Source organism: Alternaria postmessia (genome assembly GCF_024291825.1).
Source record: "Alternaria postmessia strain BMP 2775 chromosome Unknown scaffold_49, whole genome shotgun sequence".
Classification (NCBI taxonomy): domain Eukaryota; kingdom Fungi; phylum Ascomycota; class Dothideomycetes; order Pleosporales; family Pleosporaceae; genus Alternaria; species Alternaria postmessia.
In genome coordinates, this window is record NW_026260122.1 from 71,681 (window position 1) to 85,216 (window position 13,536).

Consider the following 13,536-nt stretch of genomic DNA (forward strand, 5'->3'; position numbering starts at 1 on the left):
TCAACGAAACACTAACAAGGGAATCGCCAGCATCGCCACAGTTTGCAATTGGTCCATTGTCACAATTTCGATCAAGGAGCTGTGCTTATCCAAGAAGACAAGATTTGTTGCCAATCGTATATTCTATACATGTATCATCTCCACCCCCGACCCGCCATGGGCAGGCACTATGCTACACAGACCATCAGAACGCGCAGAAACGATGAAAAGCGGAGCCTCGAAAAACGCCCTGCAACCCTTGGAAATCAAGAAGGGCAACAGAAGAGTAGAAATGAAAAGCGCTGAGAAGCGGCCAAGGACAATATTAACATGAGGTAGCCGCCTCCATACGCTTTATCAACCTTTGCCCCCAGCCCGACTGTCAACACGACCCGGTAATACTAATCGGATGCGGGGCAAAGGCTGTATAATCGCACATTTTCAAAACCTACAAGGAACCCGTGATGATTCGTTTCATTATCCAAACACCTATCTCTTACAAAACCTCGCCGACAATCTTGGCTGCCTCCTTGTATGTCTTGAGCAGCTTCTCGCACTTCTCGCGCTCGGCCTTGATGGTGTCGTCTTCGTACAGGAGCTCCTGGAACAGATCCTCCTTGTACAGCGTTGAGACGAGCCTGTTCTGTACAACGTCTTTTGAGTGGTTGACGAGAAGATGCATAATGGCCTTGGGCACCTGATCAGCGACTGTCTCCCGGACAATGTTGAAGTATGACGAGATGAGTCGGCGGATGAGCTCAGTCTCGAGGGCTTCGCGTTCCGTAAGGGCAGGGGCTTGCTCGGGGTTTGATGGCTGTCAAAACGTTAGCATTTGGTCTGCGTAGCATTGATTCAAGAAACTTACGAAGCCGCCTTCAAAGTTTTCTGGTCCCACGCTTGGACTTCGGGGAGGACCGCTCATGGCGGCGCTCAATGGCGCATCATAGTCGTCCGTGTCTGGTGGCATCATTGCCAACACATGGGCAGGCTGCTTGTTGTCTCCTCTTCGGATGCTCTGCGCGAAGCTTGGCTCGCTATTTTGGCTCACGTGTCGGCTGCCTGGCCGGTTATCGAGCGCTGCTTGTGCTGCCTGTTGTGGGTTGGCGTATGCGTTATTGCTGTCTTTGCTGAAGAAGTAGTTCAGGAAGCTGTCGCGTGCGGTACCTGGTGGTGACCGGTTGCGGTTGTTGAGCGCTGCTGTAGTGCTCTGAGAGCCATTCATCATCCGTCCGACAGCAGGCGACATGCTGCGGCTAGTTTGTGACTGGTGTTTCCGAAGAGGAAGAGCCTTCAAGGTGGCTCCCTCACCTCCTTCACCCTCCTCAGATCCTTCCCCGTTCTGACCATTCTGGAGCTCTTTTATTCTCCTCTGTTCTCGCCTCTTCTTCTCGGCCTCCATCGCGATCTTCTTTTCCCGCTGCTCCTTGTCATTGATAACGGATGACATGGCCGCAGCAGCTCCAAGGAAGTTGGGGTGGTTTGTGTTGATGTATGCCCTTTGAATGTCAATGAGAGAGGCGACGTAACCCGAGCAAGGGCCAAGCTGCTCTCGCAGAAGGTCCGAGACAACTTCAATGAGCTTGCCTTGCAGCCTGGGGTATCTTGTCAATTCAGTAGAGCCGCAGGTGTGGCAGATCTTGATGAGTTCCTCGTATACGAGCTCCACACAGCGTTGACTGGGTATCTCCAAAAGCTTAATCTGAGGCTTCACAAGGAGGTCGAAAGCAAGCTCAGGCACGAACAGACTAGGCCTTGGACCAGTCGAGTTGCGGATAGCCGTCCGAATGTCGAGTACAGAGAGGTTTTGGGTGGGGTCCACTTGCTCAAGCGAGTTACCAAAGACAGAGTTGAAGATGTAGTAGATGCGGGCACCACCACACAGCTCCTTGGTGGAGATTTCGGTAGAAGTACCATCGATAGACGAGATGAAAGACGAGGCAAAGCGCGTCATAAGTTGCAAAATGAGCGAGCCTCGATGTTCCTTACCAGTAAAGGCTACATCGCCATAGCTTGCAAGCTCTTGTTGTGTCTGACCCATAAGTGTGTTGAGGCGTGCCTTGATGTCTGGTAACCTGTCACGAATGTGGGCCATCAGGGTCTGGTTGAGGCTCTTAGCGAGCAGCTGGGTACCACATCGATTTGCCATGTTCCGGTACGCAGGGTGGTGTCGGAAAAAGTCCCGCTCGGCTTGCAGGGCGTCAGAGAGAGACTTGTTGCCCTGGATGTCTTGTTGTGACCGATTGACGATACCAATGAAACCGAGCTTGAGGGGGTATACACGACCAGAGAGAATATCCATGGCGTTGGTACCGTGATCCATGAGATCCAGCTTTGTAAGGACACCGATAGTCCTCTTGCCCATGGGGTCGACATGGCGGGCCAGCTTCAGAGCCTCGGAGTTTACGAGATCGACGTTGGCGGGGGAGACAGCGAGGATGACACTGTTTGGCTTTGCAATGTACTCGGTGATGAGATTCCGTGTCTGCTTCTCGATGTCGGAGGGCTGGTCGCCAATGGGCACCTGCGAGTGTTAGCTCCGTGTTCCTGGCAGAAAAAGTTGCCGTGACCAACCTTTGTCAAACCGGGCAGATCAACGAGCGTCAAGCTGAGGACGTGCGGGGAGTAGATCTTCAGGTTGATTGGTTGCCTGTTGATGCCCTTGTTGTTTCCTGCTATCCTCGAGGTTTCGTTCTCGATCTCGCGCTTGACATCGGCGAAGTCGTAGAACCTCTGGCCGGGAATGTGGAGAAACTCTCCCCATTCTTGCTGGCCAGCTACACTTGCGGGTGTGTGGGGTACGTGGACTTCGTCATCGTCGTCTTCGTCGCGTTCGCTTGGGAGGTTGATGAGTTGGAGGATGAGCGGCCGGCGTGTGACGATACCACTGCCACGGGGAAGGAAGTCCTTGCCGACGATGTTCTCGAGCACTGATGACTTTCCGGAAGATTGTGATCCCACAACGACCTGATCGAGTTAGCAGGATTCGCATCAGCCTCGACAGAGCTTTGTAAAATCTGCTCTGCGCTCACCGCATTCTCTTCTCTGGCTGGGGCGCACATACAATCTGGGGTAAATCTAGGGAATCATTTCCAATTGTGTTGAAGACCAAATCCTGCAGCCTGTTGACAATGTTGAGGAGCTCCTCGCCCAGCGACGCCATCGCGCTGGTGTGTATGTGTGGTTTCTTTGCTCCTTACTCAAAGGGTCCGGGTTGGTGTTGAGCAGCCAAACAACACGGCGGAATGCTGTATGGGCCAAATGTCGTCCTACGGCGTAGCAGAGGTGTTGCACTGTGCAGATGCAGGATCGGCGAAGTGACTGTGGCTGATGGCGGCTTCGTCGGGTCCAGAGGCTCGTGATGAGAGTGCCTTTGCTGCAGCTCCGTCGTCACTTCGCTTGAAAGTTCCAAGGTTTGATGATGGTGCACGTGACGGCCAGCATGGCAATGCACCCCACATTCAACATTCACATGTCTCCTTAATCTTAGTCCATATTGTTCATTCCTTTCGCATAAAGGAGAAGACACCCTCAGCTACGTCGCCAAGCACACGCGTTTTGTCAAAGCAAACACGAGGCTGCTGAACCCGACCATCTTGGTCGCGAGTCCTGCGAACGCCACCACACGCCGTGCATGCGGCTCGGCTCCAAGGCCGGACACGGTACACATGAGCCTGCAGCAAACCGTATGTAGAGGGTGCACACGATCAAATGAGTAACAAGACGACTTTCCCTACCACCTGAGCAGCGTCAGCAGTACCTGGTTGTGCGCGACCCGGGTCGGCCTTTGACAATACAGAACATACGACTGGCCGTCTGAGTTGGCGCACGAATCTCGTAGAATTCTTCGAGAATATGTGGACTCTGCTCTCCTAGTTTGGCCACGTATTATCGCATTGCCTCTGGTAGCTCAGAAAGTACCATGGACACGCTGGCGTACACGGTGTACGCTGGATCGCGCTCGGGTATTGTCGGACCCTCGGGGATTCCCTTGTAGTAAGGCGACGGCTATCTATCAAGTACACCAGCCTTATCGCTCTGTAAGACGCGGCCACACGCGACAACACCAAATTATCAAAGAAGATCTCCAGCTCGTATCTCCGCATCCTGGGGAATCCATTGCGATCGTCAGGTCGCTTCGACGTACTCTACCGCAATTTGGAAAGGCTGAAGTAGCCTCCAAGTCCCTACGGAAGCACATCTCCGCATAAGCTGATAGGTTTACCTTGCCTTGAGTGAATCATTGTCTTATTATGACCAAGCTTCCTTCCGAAGGAAGCCTATCACAATGATAAGGTCTGTTATCAGGCTCACCGCAAACAAGTGAAGCAACAGCGTTCGTGCATCGACTACAAAGGTAACGTACCTTCTTTGTCGTTTGCTCCAATCTACTCAGTTATCCTCACCACCTCTGCACTGATCTTCCACCCGAATCTACTCTGGGTATCCTGCCGCTCACAACTCTCACCTACTTCGCCCTGGTCATCTCCGACGGCTCCATGGCCTCGGAGTCCCTTGTTCTCACCACCACCACCGAAGAGCAACACAAAGACGTCACAGTGGGGACTATTACATGCACTGCACCTATCCCGTTTGGAGGAGAAGAACAATGGCTTTACCTACCAGCAACCAAGAAATTCGACCTATCTCGGGGTTCGCAGCAGAAAATGGTCTTCGAGTGCGATGAAGAAGGCCGCAACCACACCGGCTTCATGATTGACCCTGGTAACTCGGTCTTGATTGTGGTCGACATGCAAAACTACTTTGTTCACCCACTCTATCGAGATCACGCCGCAGGGATTGCCGCTATTGAACCGACATTGAAAGTCATCGAGAGATGCCGCAAGGAAGGAATTCAGATCGCCTGGCTCAACTGGGGAATCACTGACCACGACTTGAAGAAGATGGCACCTGCTATTCAGCGAGGCTTCAGTAAGAGTCTGGGATGGCATGTCGGGCTCGGCGCCCAGCTACCCGATAACCAGGGAAGGTGCTTGTTCAAGCGGACTTGGAACGCCGAACTCTACGACCCTTTCAAAGCAGTCGCTCAGCCTGGCGATTTGTATTTCGACAAGACGCGAATGAGTGGACTCTGGTCCGAGAAGGAGCCTCTTCACGAGTACCTCCGTGCTTCTGGAAAGCAAACCCTACTTTTCGCTGGCGTCAACACCGACCAATGCGTGTTTGGTACCGTGTCTGATGCCTACTCCTACGGATGGGACTGTGTCCTGATCAGCGACTGCACAGGCACAATGACGGGCCGAGGAGCTCAGGAACTCGCTGAGTACCAAATTTCGCAAAATATGGGCTTTGTCACCACCAGCAGCGCTTTCTGTGACGCGCAACTTTGTGAACATTTTGAGGGTTGCTGATTCAATCGCCTCTTCGTTTTACAATGGCGGTTTTCTGGACTTTTTTTTTTGTTCTTGAGCGTGCTATCCAAATACCCGTAGAGCTACAGTATAGCAGAAATACATTTACATGACATCTGTACGAGTTGCGGTACTGCAAGGTTGTGTTGCGCAATTACGTCGTAGCTTCCCAGACCGTTAGTGGATCTGCACCAGTTGAGGTACGAATGACGCACGACACTGGGGTGGAGATCTTCCACTTAAGGACCTACCTCACGCAATAGCGATCTCTTCGATACGCCTCTGCACTCGTCACCCAATCGCGACGGTACCTTACTTTGAAGCGACAATCCAGATAGAAAAAGAGCTTCTGTTCATAAACAAACGGTTCGCCGACACGATGTTTTCTCAGCTTTCGATAGGCTTGACCTGCCTGCTGCAGCTATGTGGAACAGCTGCGCTACCAACCGAGCAAAAGCCATTACTACTCAATGGCCCCAAGAACGTCCAGGCTGTTCGGACTAAGTAAGTATACCCATTGAGTTTATATTCCCTCTACTAACAGGACACAGACTTCAACATGCAGAGATAATTCCTACAGTCATTGACGATTTCCTACCTAGCCTCACACTCTCCGTCCTATGGTCGGATGCCAAGGCTAAACTCGGCAACACCATTGACCCAGAAGATCTTCAAGAACAACCCAGCATCGTCCTCCACGATGACACAAGTCCGGACGGGATACACAGTACCTCCGACATGAGCTATGTCGTCACACTTACAGACCCCGACGCGCCATCTCGCGACAATCCAAAATGGAGCGAGATGTGCCACTGGATTGCTTCCAACGTCACCACTGCGCAGAATACGTTCTCTATCCTACCTTTGCCAGAGTTTGGTCTCACTGAACAAACTGAGTCGACTGATGGCGGCCCAGAGGACGTAATGGAGTACAAACCTCCAGGCCCACCACCAAAGACGGGCAAGCATCGCTACGTGTTCCTAGTCTTTGCGCCAAAGAATGGAACAACAGATTCGCTGCATCTGAGTAAGCCGGAGGATCGTCAACACTGGGGTACTGGAAAAAAGGGTGGTGGCGTGCGAGAGTGGGCTGAGCACAATGGTTTGGTGCCTGTCGCTGCGAACTTCATCTACTCGCAGAATGATAAGCAGTAGATGTTTGTTTCTCTGCTTACAGGATGCATGGAATGCCGAGGGCACATGCATCGAATGTGACTATTCTTTTCCTTCGAAATTTCTTTGCAAGCGGAGAAGGCGTTTTGTTGGTAGCGTACATATTGTGTTGATACCAAGATTTCCGTATCGGATGCACGTAATAGGCTTTCTCAACATCATTAGCATGCCATGCGTTATCGTGATGACTCAGGACTCACAACGTCTTGATAGGTAGAGCAATAGCGTATCGATATTGCCGGCACAGTGCGTCGCCAAGCAGCCCTACGGACCACAGAGCTTGTGGGGTGACAGCTCTTGCTCCACCGGGCCAGGCTAATTGCACGCACCCCGCGTCTTCAACCTCATCCACAAACAACCCGCGACCAGAGCCGATGCTGTGATACTGTGCCGCGCATACATCATGTTGTGCGTCGTTCATGGTTCCGGTCAAGACAATCAAATCCATCGACCGCATCGCCTATTATCCGGACAGCTGATGCGATGAACCAAGGACATCTGCGTCAACCACCCACCCAGCCAATATCAGCAGTGCCAACATAAGCCTACGCGTTCGAGACGGGGATCACTCAAGGTCACCTCTACGTACCTCTTGTCACATATAAAGAAGCCACCTCGACCTTGATAAAATGAATTCAACGACTTTGTGGATGACTTGCGATCTGATTCCCGTCTTTCGCATGTCCGTAGCGATCACTTCGCCTTCAGCAGACTCTCCTCTCCGTGGAAATCAACAAGAGAGTTAAAGGTCCTCACATTCTGACAAGTGGTATTCTGTGAAGCGGTCGAGGTGATGAATATCATGGTTGGGCTCTAATCGGGCTGGTTTTGAGGCTCAACATCAACGAGTTGTGATGGAGTTGCCGGGATGGTCTTCTTTCACATCGTGATGGTAAGTATGCATTACATTGCTAAATGATAAGTATCTGTCGCGCGAACTTCATGCACAACTTACTGAGCGAGTGTAATAGTGTTTGCCAGCCGACCACGCACGGCAACCACGAGCTATAGATTAAACACCCTCCTATCAATTTTAGCAATAAACTGCCCTATAATGGGCCATAACGAGTATAACTTGGACGAATGAGGATATCAAAGGATGCAGACCATCCTCTTACCGGTCAGCTCTTGAGACTCCGAGCCTGCTGTGCATACGCGCTCATCAAATCATGTTGGACAACGTTGAGATCTGAGTTGGGTTTTTGCAGTACAACCATGATATCATTGTGTAGTGCCACAACACCACCATAGACAACTCGTATCCTGTGTTGAAAAAGCAGTGAAGCAGCATGGGCTTGTAAGGGTTCACCTACTAACCCTCACCCTAACTTACCTGTATCATAGACAATCAGGGTATATCTCGGTCTCAGAATAATCGAGTTATGTTACTAAAGTTGACGTGATTTTCAAGATGTGTACGCAAGCACTTACTAGGTACATGAAAATGGGACTATCACATCACTCGTGAATTGACTTGTCGTTCTCCTATGTCACGACTTTCATTACATCATACTCCTTAGCGCGCGTTGATTTCCAGTACCGAGGGTTAGCTATATCATCGGTGAAAGCAGCAAAGATAGTCCAAAGGCAATTCCCACTACTTGAAGTACGAATATCTCAATCCAAGTACACCTTGATCGTGTGATTTTAGCGTCTATAGGAATGAAGAGATTATATGCTCCAAAAATCCATAGGCTGTAGGTGAACAGATTCTCGCCAGAACTAAAGAACAAACTATGACCTTTCGACCTGCCAGAAACCACAAGATTGCTACCGTTTGGGCTACCTCGTGGGCGAGTTGGTACAATCTCAGCCTGACACCTAAGCCATGTCCTTGTCCTCTTCCTCAAATGTAGTAATGGCAAGAGCTTCATCCTCGCTATACAAGGATTCGTACAGATCCTTGTAATATAACCCATCTTCACTATTTACCAGAGTGTCTACATCTTCAATCCACTGGTCTAAGTCTTGGTTCCTGCCCTCATTTCTGATTAGATTGGCGTCTTTCGTATACCATTCGTCAATATACTTAGTCGCTGTGGTGGCTGTCGGCGCGTGGACAAACCATTCCAGCTCTTTTTCGCTATCTTCGTTGAGCTTGTGTGACGTGTCATCATTACCGTCGTCTTCGTTGGGGAACCAAGAGGGGTATTCCTCCTCATCTTCCTCTTCGTCTTTTGTAGCGCTTACGTCCATATCTTCCGCAGAACCGTTCTCCTTCTTAGCGATCTTAAGAGCATTGACGTCCCATACAAGCTGCTCAATCTGCTGGGTCATGAACTCTCGCTCTTTGTGGAAAATTTTAGCATGCTTGGCCATGGCCTTGAGATCTCGCGTGAGACGCTTATTCTCAGCATTAAACTCTGCGAGTTCCCCTCTTACCCCCTCGATTTCGGATCCCATGGCATGAATCTCATTGGCATTGTTTGTCGACCAGTTTTGGCTTATTGTGCACCAATCCTCGGCTTCTTCAGTTAGGTTTCTATTCATGTTTTCGAGTTTTGTAAGAACCGAATCCACACCCAAGTTCGGCCGTTCGATCGTAGAATGCATGCGTCTGCATCCTATCTTATGGTCCCTTATTTGGTTTGACAAACCTAGGATTATTTGCTCTTTCTTCTCCACCAACTTTTCTTGTTCTTCGATTCTCAGATTCTGCTCGTCAATCTCGTCTTGCGCCTTCTGGCTAAACTCATTGGCAATCGCTAGCTCTTTCTTGGCCATTTCTAACGAAAGCGTCATGTCGCGCAGCTCGTTGGCCTTGAACCTGATTTGACACTGCATTTCGTATGCGACGAGTTCCTGGGAGGAGGCTTTGCGTTCCGCCTCATTTAATGCATCCAGAGAGCGGTCAACGCCGGCTGCTGCCCAGTTGCGCTGCGTTCGGGTTCGGGCTAGTTCTTTGGCGAGTGCTTCGCGGAACTCGAAGTGAGTGGCAGCTATCCTCTGTGACTGTTCGAGGGCGGTTTGGGCATCCTTAAGACTCTTCTTGGTGAACTGAAGAACCATGACGGTATTGGAGATGTCCTTTTCGATAGTTTTCCTAAGGTCATCTATGACCGAGGAATGCTCAGCTTTGGCCAGATCGAGAGATCTTCTGGAATTTTCGATTTCAGCTGCGTAAGACCTTCTTTCCAAGGCTACGCCTTCGACCCTCATCGAGAAAGAGCTGCACATCCAACACACAAAGGCTACGACAAAGACGAGGTAACTCGTAGTGAGTGGGTCGTTGGAGGAAGACATGTGAAACGTTCCAGGAGAGCTCCAAAATGACTCGGTCTTAATGAGGAAGGATTCTGTTGTAGCCAACTTGTCGTGAAAAAAAAATCTCAGTGTGTATGTAGGCGTTTGTAGTTGTGTGCGTTCGTCTTGAGCATTCAATATCGTCGTAATGATTTGTGTAGAAAGTCAACAAGTGAAGAACACTATACCATTATATACCCTAGCAGGAACCATTTCAACTGTAGTCATGTGCGTACTCGGCCCAGCGAGAGAGAAGGTGCCATGGATAGCTGTTAGGATTATCATAATCTCGTGGTTGTCATAGGTGAGCCATGGCCTCAACAGTGGAAATCATAGATTTAGCGAGGTACAACCACAAGTAGTCTTACCCCACGTAGTGAGTACCGAAATACAGTTGACCGTGGAGCTCAGTAAGCAAATTCTATCCACAAGTGACCAGTTTCAGGGTCGTGGTATTCGATTCTGGAAATTTTGGATATGTACAAGGAGACGCTGGTTATCCCAGTGCATCTCTAGAAGTGTCAGTCCTACCAACGTAAATCGTCTGGACATTTGATTGGAGTTGAAAGGGTTGGATTCTGCAACTTTTATACCTATCTTAACCACTTAGTCGTGCGTGTTGTAAATCAACAACAAAATCACCAATGCAAGCTAGCTTCCGATATCGCTCAAGACAGACTTGTAGCATCGAGTGAGCTTACTCATTCAACTCAACGTAGTTGGCAGGGAAGAGACCCGATTGGCCGTTGTAGCTACCGAGCCACCAGTCTTCATCTGGAAATTCCTACAATAATATTAGCATAGGCTTGGACGGTCATACGAACGGACTTACCAATCCAGTAACTGTCGCTCCTTCAGGGAAGCTCAGCTCGTTATCCTCGGCGGCTTCGTAGTCGTAGAGAGCAGTAGCAGTTGGGCCAGAACCGCCAGCAGACTGTGGTGGTGCCGCGGCAGGCTCAGGCTCCTGCGGCGCTGAGGGATGCGCAGGTAGCGCTGGTGCAGCACCGGCATCGTCGTCGCCCTCCACCAACTCAACGTAGTTGGCCGGGAATAGACCACGCTCGCCTTGCGAGTTGGTGCCCATCCACCAGTCGTCGTCCACCATGTCGATATCCGTGACGTACTCGCCTTCGCGAAGCTCGACCTCGTTATCCTCGGCCTTCTCATAGTCATACTGGATGACTGCGCGCTTTCCAGAGCCACCTGCACCCTCATCATCATCATGACCAGAAGCGACGGCAGCACCAACGGCGGCACCTCCTACAGCGGCGGCACCGAAAGTGGCAGCTGCAACAGCGGCGCCAGCACCACGAGCAGGATCCTTAGCCTCCACTTGGGGCTCGGGAGACATGTCGCGCGCTTGTTGCTTAGCTGCTTGATCAAGCGACCGAGCAGGCATAGGTGGTGCGTGTTCCTCGGCAGGGGACATCTCCTCGGGTTCCCGTCCGCGAGCAACAGGCATTGCGATACGAACGGGAGAACCAGCAGGCTCGGGGGATGGGCTGCGAGGCGGCTGGGGCGGTGGAGAGGGCATGCGCTGGTGTTGAGTTGCAGGCACGTCCTCTTCCTCTGCCTCTGGCTCCTTGGGTCGGGTAGGCAGGCCCGGCATCGGGACACCCCTTGGGCCTGCGTTAGGCTTGCTGGAAGTGTCGAGAGGTGGTGGGCTAGAGGCTTGTGGCTCCGGTACAGGACGCGAAGAGGGTGCTCCCATGATGGGAGCGGCACCTGAGAAGCGATCCTTGAGCGAACTTACACCCCCAGCTGCAGGCGAAGCTGGTTCCTCCTGTTGAGGTGCGTCACCCGTACGTTGCTCACTGAGGTTGCTGGCAGACTGCCCTGTTCGGGTGGTCTGTACAGGAGCCCATGATTTGCCGGAGTAACCACTTTGCCAGCCACCTCCTCCACTTTGTTGGCTCTGAAGAGGAGTTGGGCGACTTGCAGCATCGGCGGTAGGAGAAACAACGGTCTCGCCACGGGCCGCCTTCTTCTCGGCCCAGATCTGCGCCGGTGTCTTTCCTCCCTCGTCGGCGAATGTCTTGCTCGCAGCGCCAACGATAGGTGCTGCAGGAGCGGGCTTTGCACCGAACCCTCCAGGCGTGGGGGCCTTAGTGCCAGTGAATGCGCTCGCACCTGCAAACTTGTTTGCAACCTTGGGCTTTGGCAAGCTGGTGAGAGGTTTGGCCTGGGCGGTGAAGGCTGCTGACCTCTCTGCAAGTGACTTCGGCTTCTCTTCCTCCTCCTCGTTGTTTGACGCTCCTGTCGCGGCTGGAGACACACCGGAGGATGGAGGCGCGGCTTGGGCCTTTGCACGAATGGCGGCGATATCGACCTTGCCGACAGGCTCATATGCGCCCTTGACGACGGTAGGCCGGTCGTCTTTAGCATCGCGCGCCTGGGCTCGGATAGCTGCAATGTCGACTTTGCCAACTGGCTGATAAGCGCCCTTCACAACTTCAGGGCGATCGCTCTGCGAGGGCTGAGAGCCGGTGGATTCGTCTTTCCTTGCGGTAAGCTCGGCCATGTTGACCTTGGTGGGAGTGTAGGCGGTTCCGACCTTCTCCAGCTGCGATCTGGACACCTGAGGGGCATCAGCACCCCAGCCATCTGCATCTTCGTCGCCCTTTGGCGCAGGCGCACGCGAGCGGCCCAGTGGGTTGAACCCAGAGTTTCCGCCTCCGATGGACGTGGGTGTAAAGACAGGCTTCTTCGCGGCAACGGGAGGTGGGCCGCGTGAGGCAGGAACGTCGGGGGCACCGCCGTACTTGGCGCCAGATGCATCTGCGACCTTCTCAACGATCCTCTCGGGGGTGAGGTCTGCATCGGAACGTGCGGTGACTTGGACGTGGTATCCCTATGCGGATTAGAAGACGAGCAGGGAAGGCCTGGAAATACGCACATGTAGAAGCTTTGAGACAACTGTAAGGTGGCTGCCAAAGTAGCCCTTTGTCCGCTCTGGAACGCCCTCACCGCACTGTTTGCGTATCAGCATCGTATTCCTGGCAGGTGCTGCGGGGAGCTTACCCAAGCTATCAGGACGTTCTTAGGCAGCGACGTGTTCGGGTCCTTGACTTTGACGAAAGCAAACTGGATGCGGCCATCCGAGAATTCGTCTATCAGGTCGAGTAGCTCTCCCTCTGTACAAAGTCAGCATCGATGCCTCGCAACGTTTCCCAAGCTGTGCTGTGAAGTGCCGACGCCCCGAGCTTGGGTTGACACCTTGCTACAGCCCGAGAGCTCTCCACGGTTGGGTGTCTGCTGGCTGCACTGCATGCACAGCCATTGGGGGAGTGCTGCGTGTATTCCACATACCTCCGGTGCTCTGAACCTTCAGGACGCTCTCTTTTCCGCCGTCTTGCTGGAATGCGCTGACAAGCGGGGCAGCTACTGTGAAGACAGCCCATTGACCATATGTGGGCGAGCTTGCCTGGGGACCAGATGGCGCCGGGGCATTGACGACATTCTGGTAGCTCCGGGTGATGTTGGGGCCGTTGCTGGAGGTGTTGAGCGTGGCCATGGTGGGAGCAGGAGGAGTAGAGGGGAAGCTTGGGGGATGTGGTGGAGAAGAGGGAGGCAGAGAGAAAAGAGGCCCAGGTGGTTCGCAGCTAGCACAATGGGTCGGACAAGGCACAGTACGGGTATCCGTATGTGTGTATGTGTAATTGGGCGTGAATTATCCTAGTCCAGTATGTAAGCACAGCCGCCGCGCACAAGTTCGGTGTGAAGAGCAACTATGTCATGCTTGGCTCGGGCACCTGGCAAGCGGTGCCGACGG

At 52.4% G+C, this 13,536-nt stretch overlaps 5 protein-coding genes across 5 annotated transcripts; 2 read left to right on the forward strand and 3 right to left on the reverse strand.

The window, feature by feature from the left end:
* Positions 1-475: 475 nt before the first annotated feature.
* Positions 476-3,139, reverse strand: J4E82_007343 (uncharacterized protein; the record flags this gene model as incomplete). Its single annotated transcript, XM_051733589.1, has 4 exons — positions 476-793; positions 845-2,500; positions 2,551-2,943; positions 3,041-3,139. 4 exons carry the CDS (start codon positions 3,137-3,139, stop codon positions 476-478), a joined length of 2,466 nt encoding a protein of 821 aa, XP_051586636.1.
* A 1,125-nt stretch (positions 3,140-4,264) lies between these two features.
* Positions 4,265-5,348, forward strand: J4E82_007344 (uncharacterized protein; the record flags this gene model as incomplete). Its single annotated transcript, XM_051733590.1, has 2 exons — positions 4,265-4,272; positions 4,373-5,348. The coding sequence occupies 2 exons, from the start codon at positions 4,265-4,267 to the stop codon at positions 5,346-5,348; spliced, it is 984 nt and encodes a 327-aa protein (XP_051586637.1).
* Positions 5,349-5,727: 379 nt separating this feature from the next.
* On the forward strand, positions 5,728-6,503 carry J4E82_007345 (uncharacterized protein; the record flags this gene model as incomplete). Its single annotated transcript, XM_051733591.1, has 2 exons — positions 5,728-5,852; positions 5,900-6,503. 2 exons carry the CDS (start codon positions 5,728-5,730, stop codon positions 6,501-6,503), a joined length of 729 nt encoding a protein of 242 aa, XP_051586638.1.
* A 1,839-nt stretch (positions 6,504-8,342) lies between these two features.
* On the reverse strand, positions 8,343-9,764 carry J4E82_007346 (uncharacterized protein; the record flags this gene model as incomplete). Its single annotated transcript, XM_051733592.1, has 1 exon — positions 8,343-9,764. One exon carries the CDS (start codon positions 9,762-9,764, stop codon positions 8,343-8,345), a length of 1,422 nt encoding a protein of 473 aa, XP_051586639.1.
* Positions 9,765-10,461: 697 nt separating this feature from the next.
* J4E82_007347 (uncharacterized protein) lies at positions 10,462-13,278 on the reverse strand (the record flags this gene model as incomplete). Its single annotated transcript, XM_051733593.1, has 5 exons — positions 10,462-10,548; positions 10,597-12,615; positions 12,661-12,735; positions 12,786-12,898; positions 13,074-13,278. 5 exons carry the CDS (start codon positions 13,276-13,278, stop codon positions 10,462-10,464), a joined length of 2,499 nt encoding a protein of 832 aa, XP_051586640.1.
* Positions 13,279-13,536: the final 258 nt, after the last annotated feature.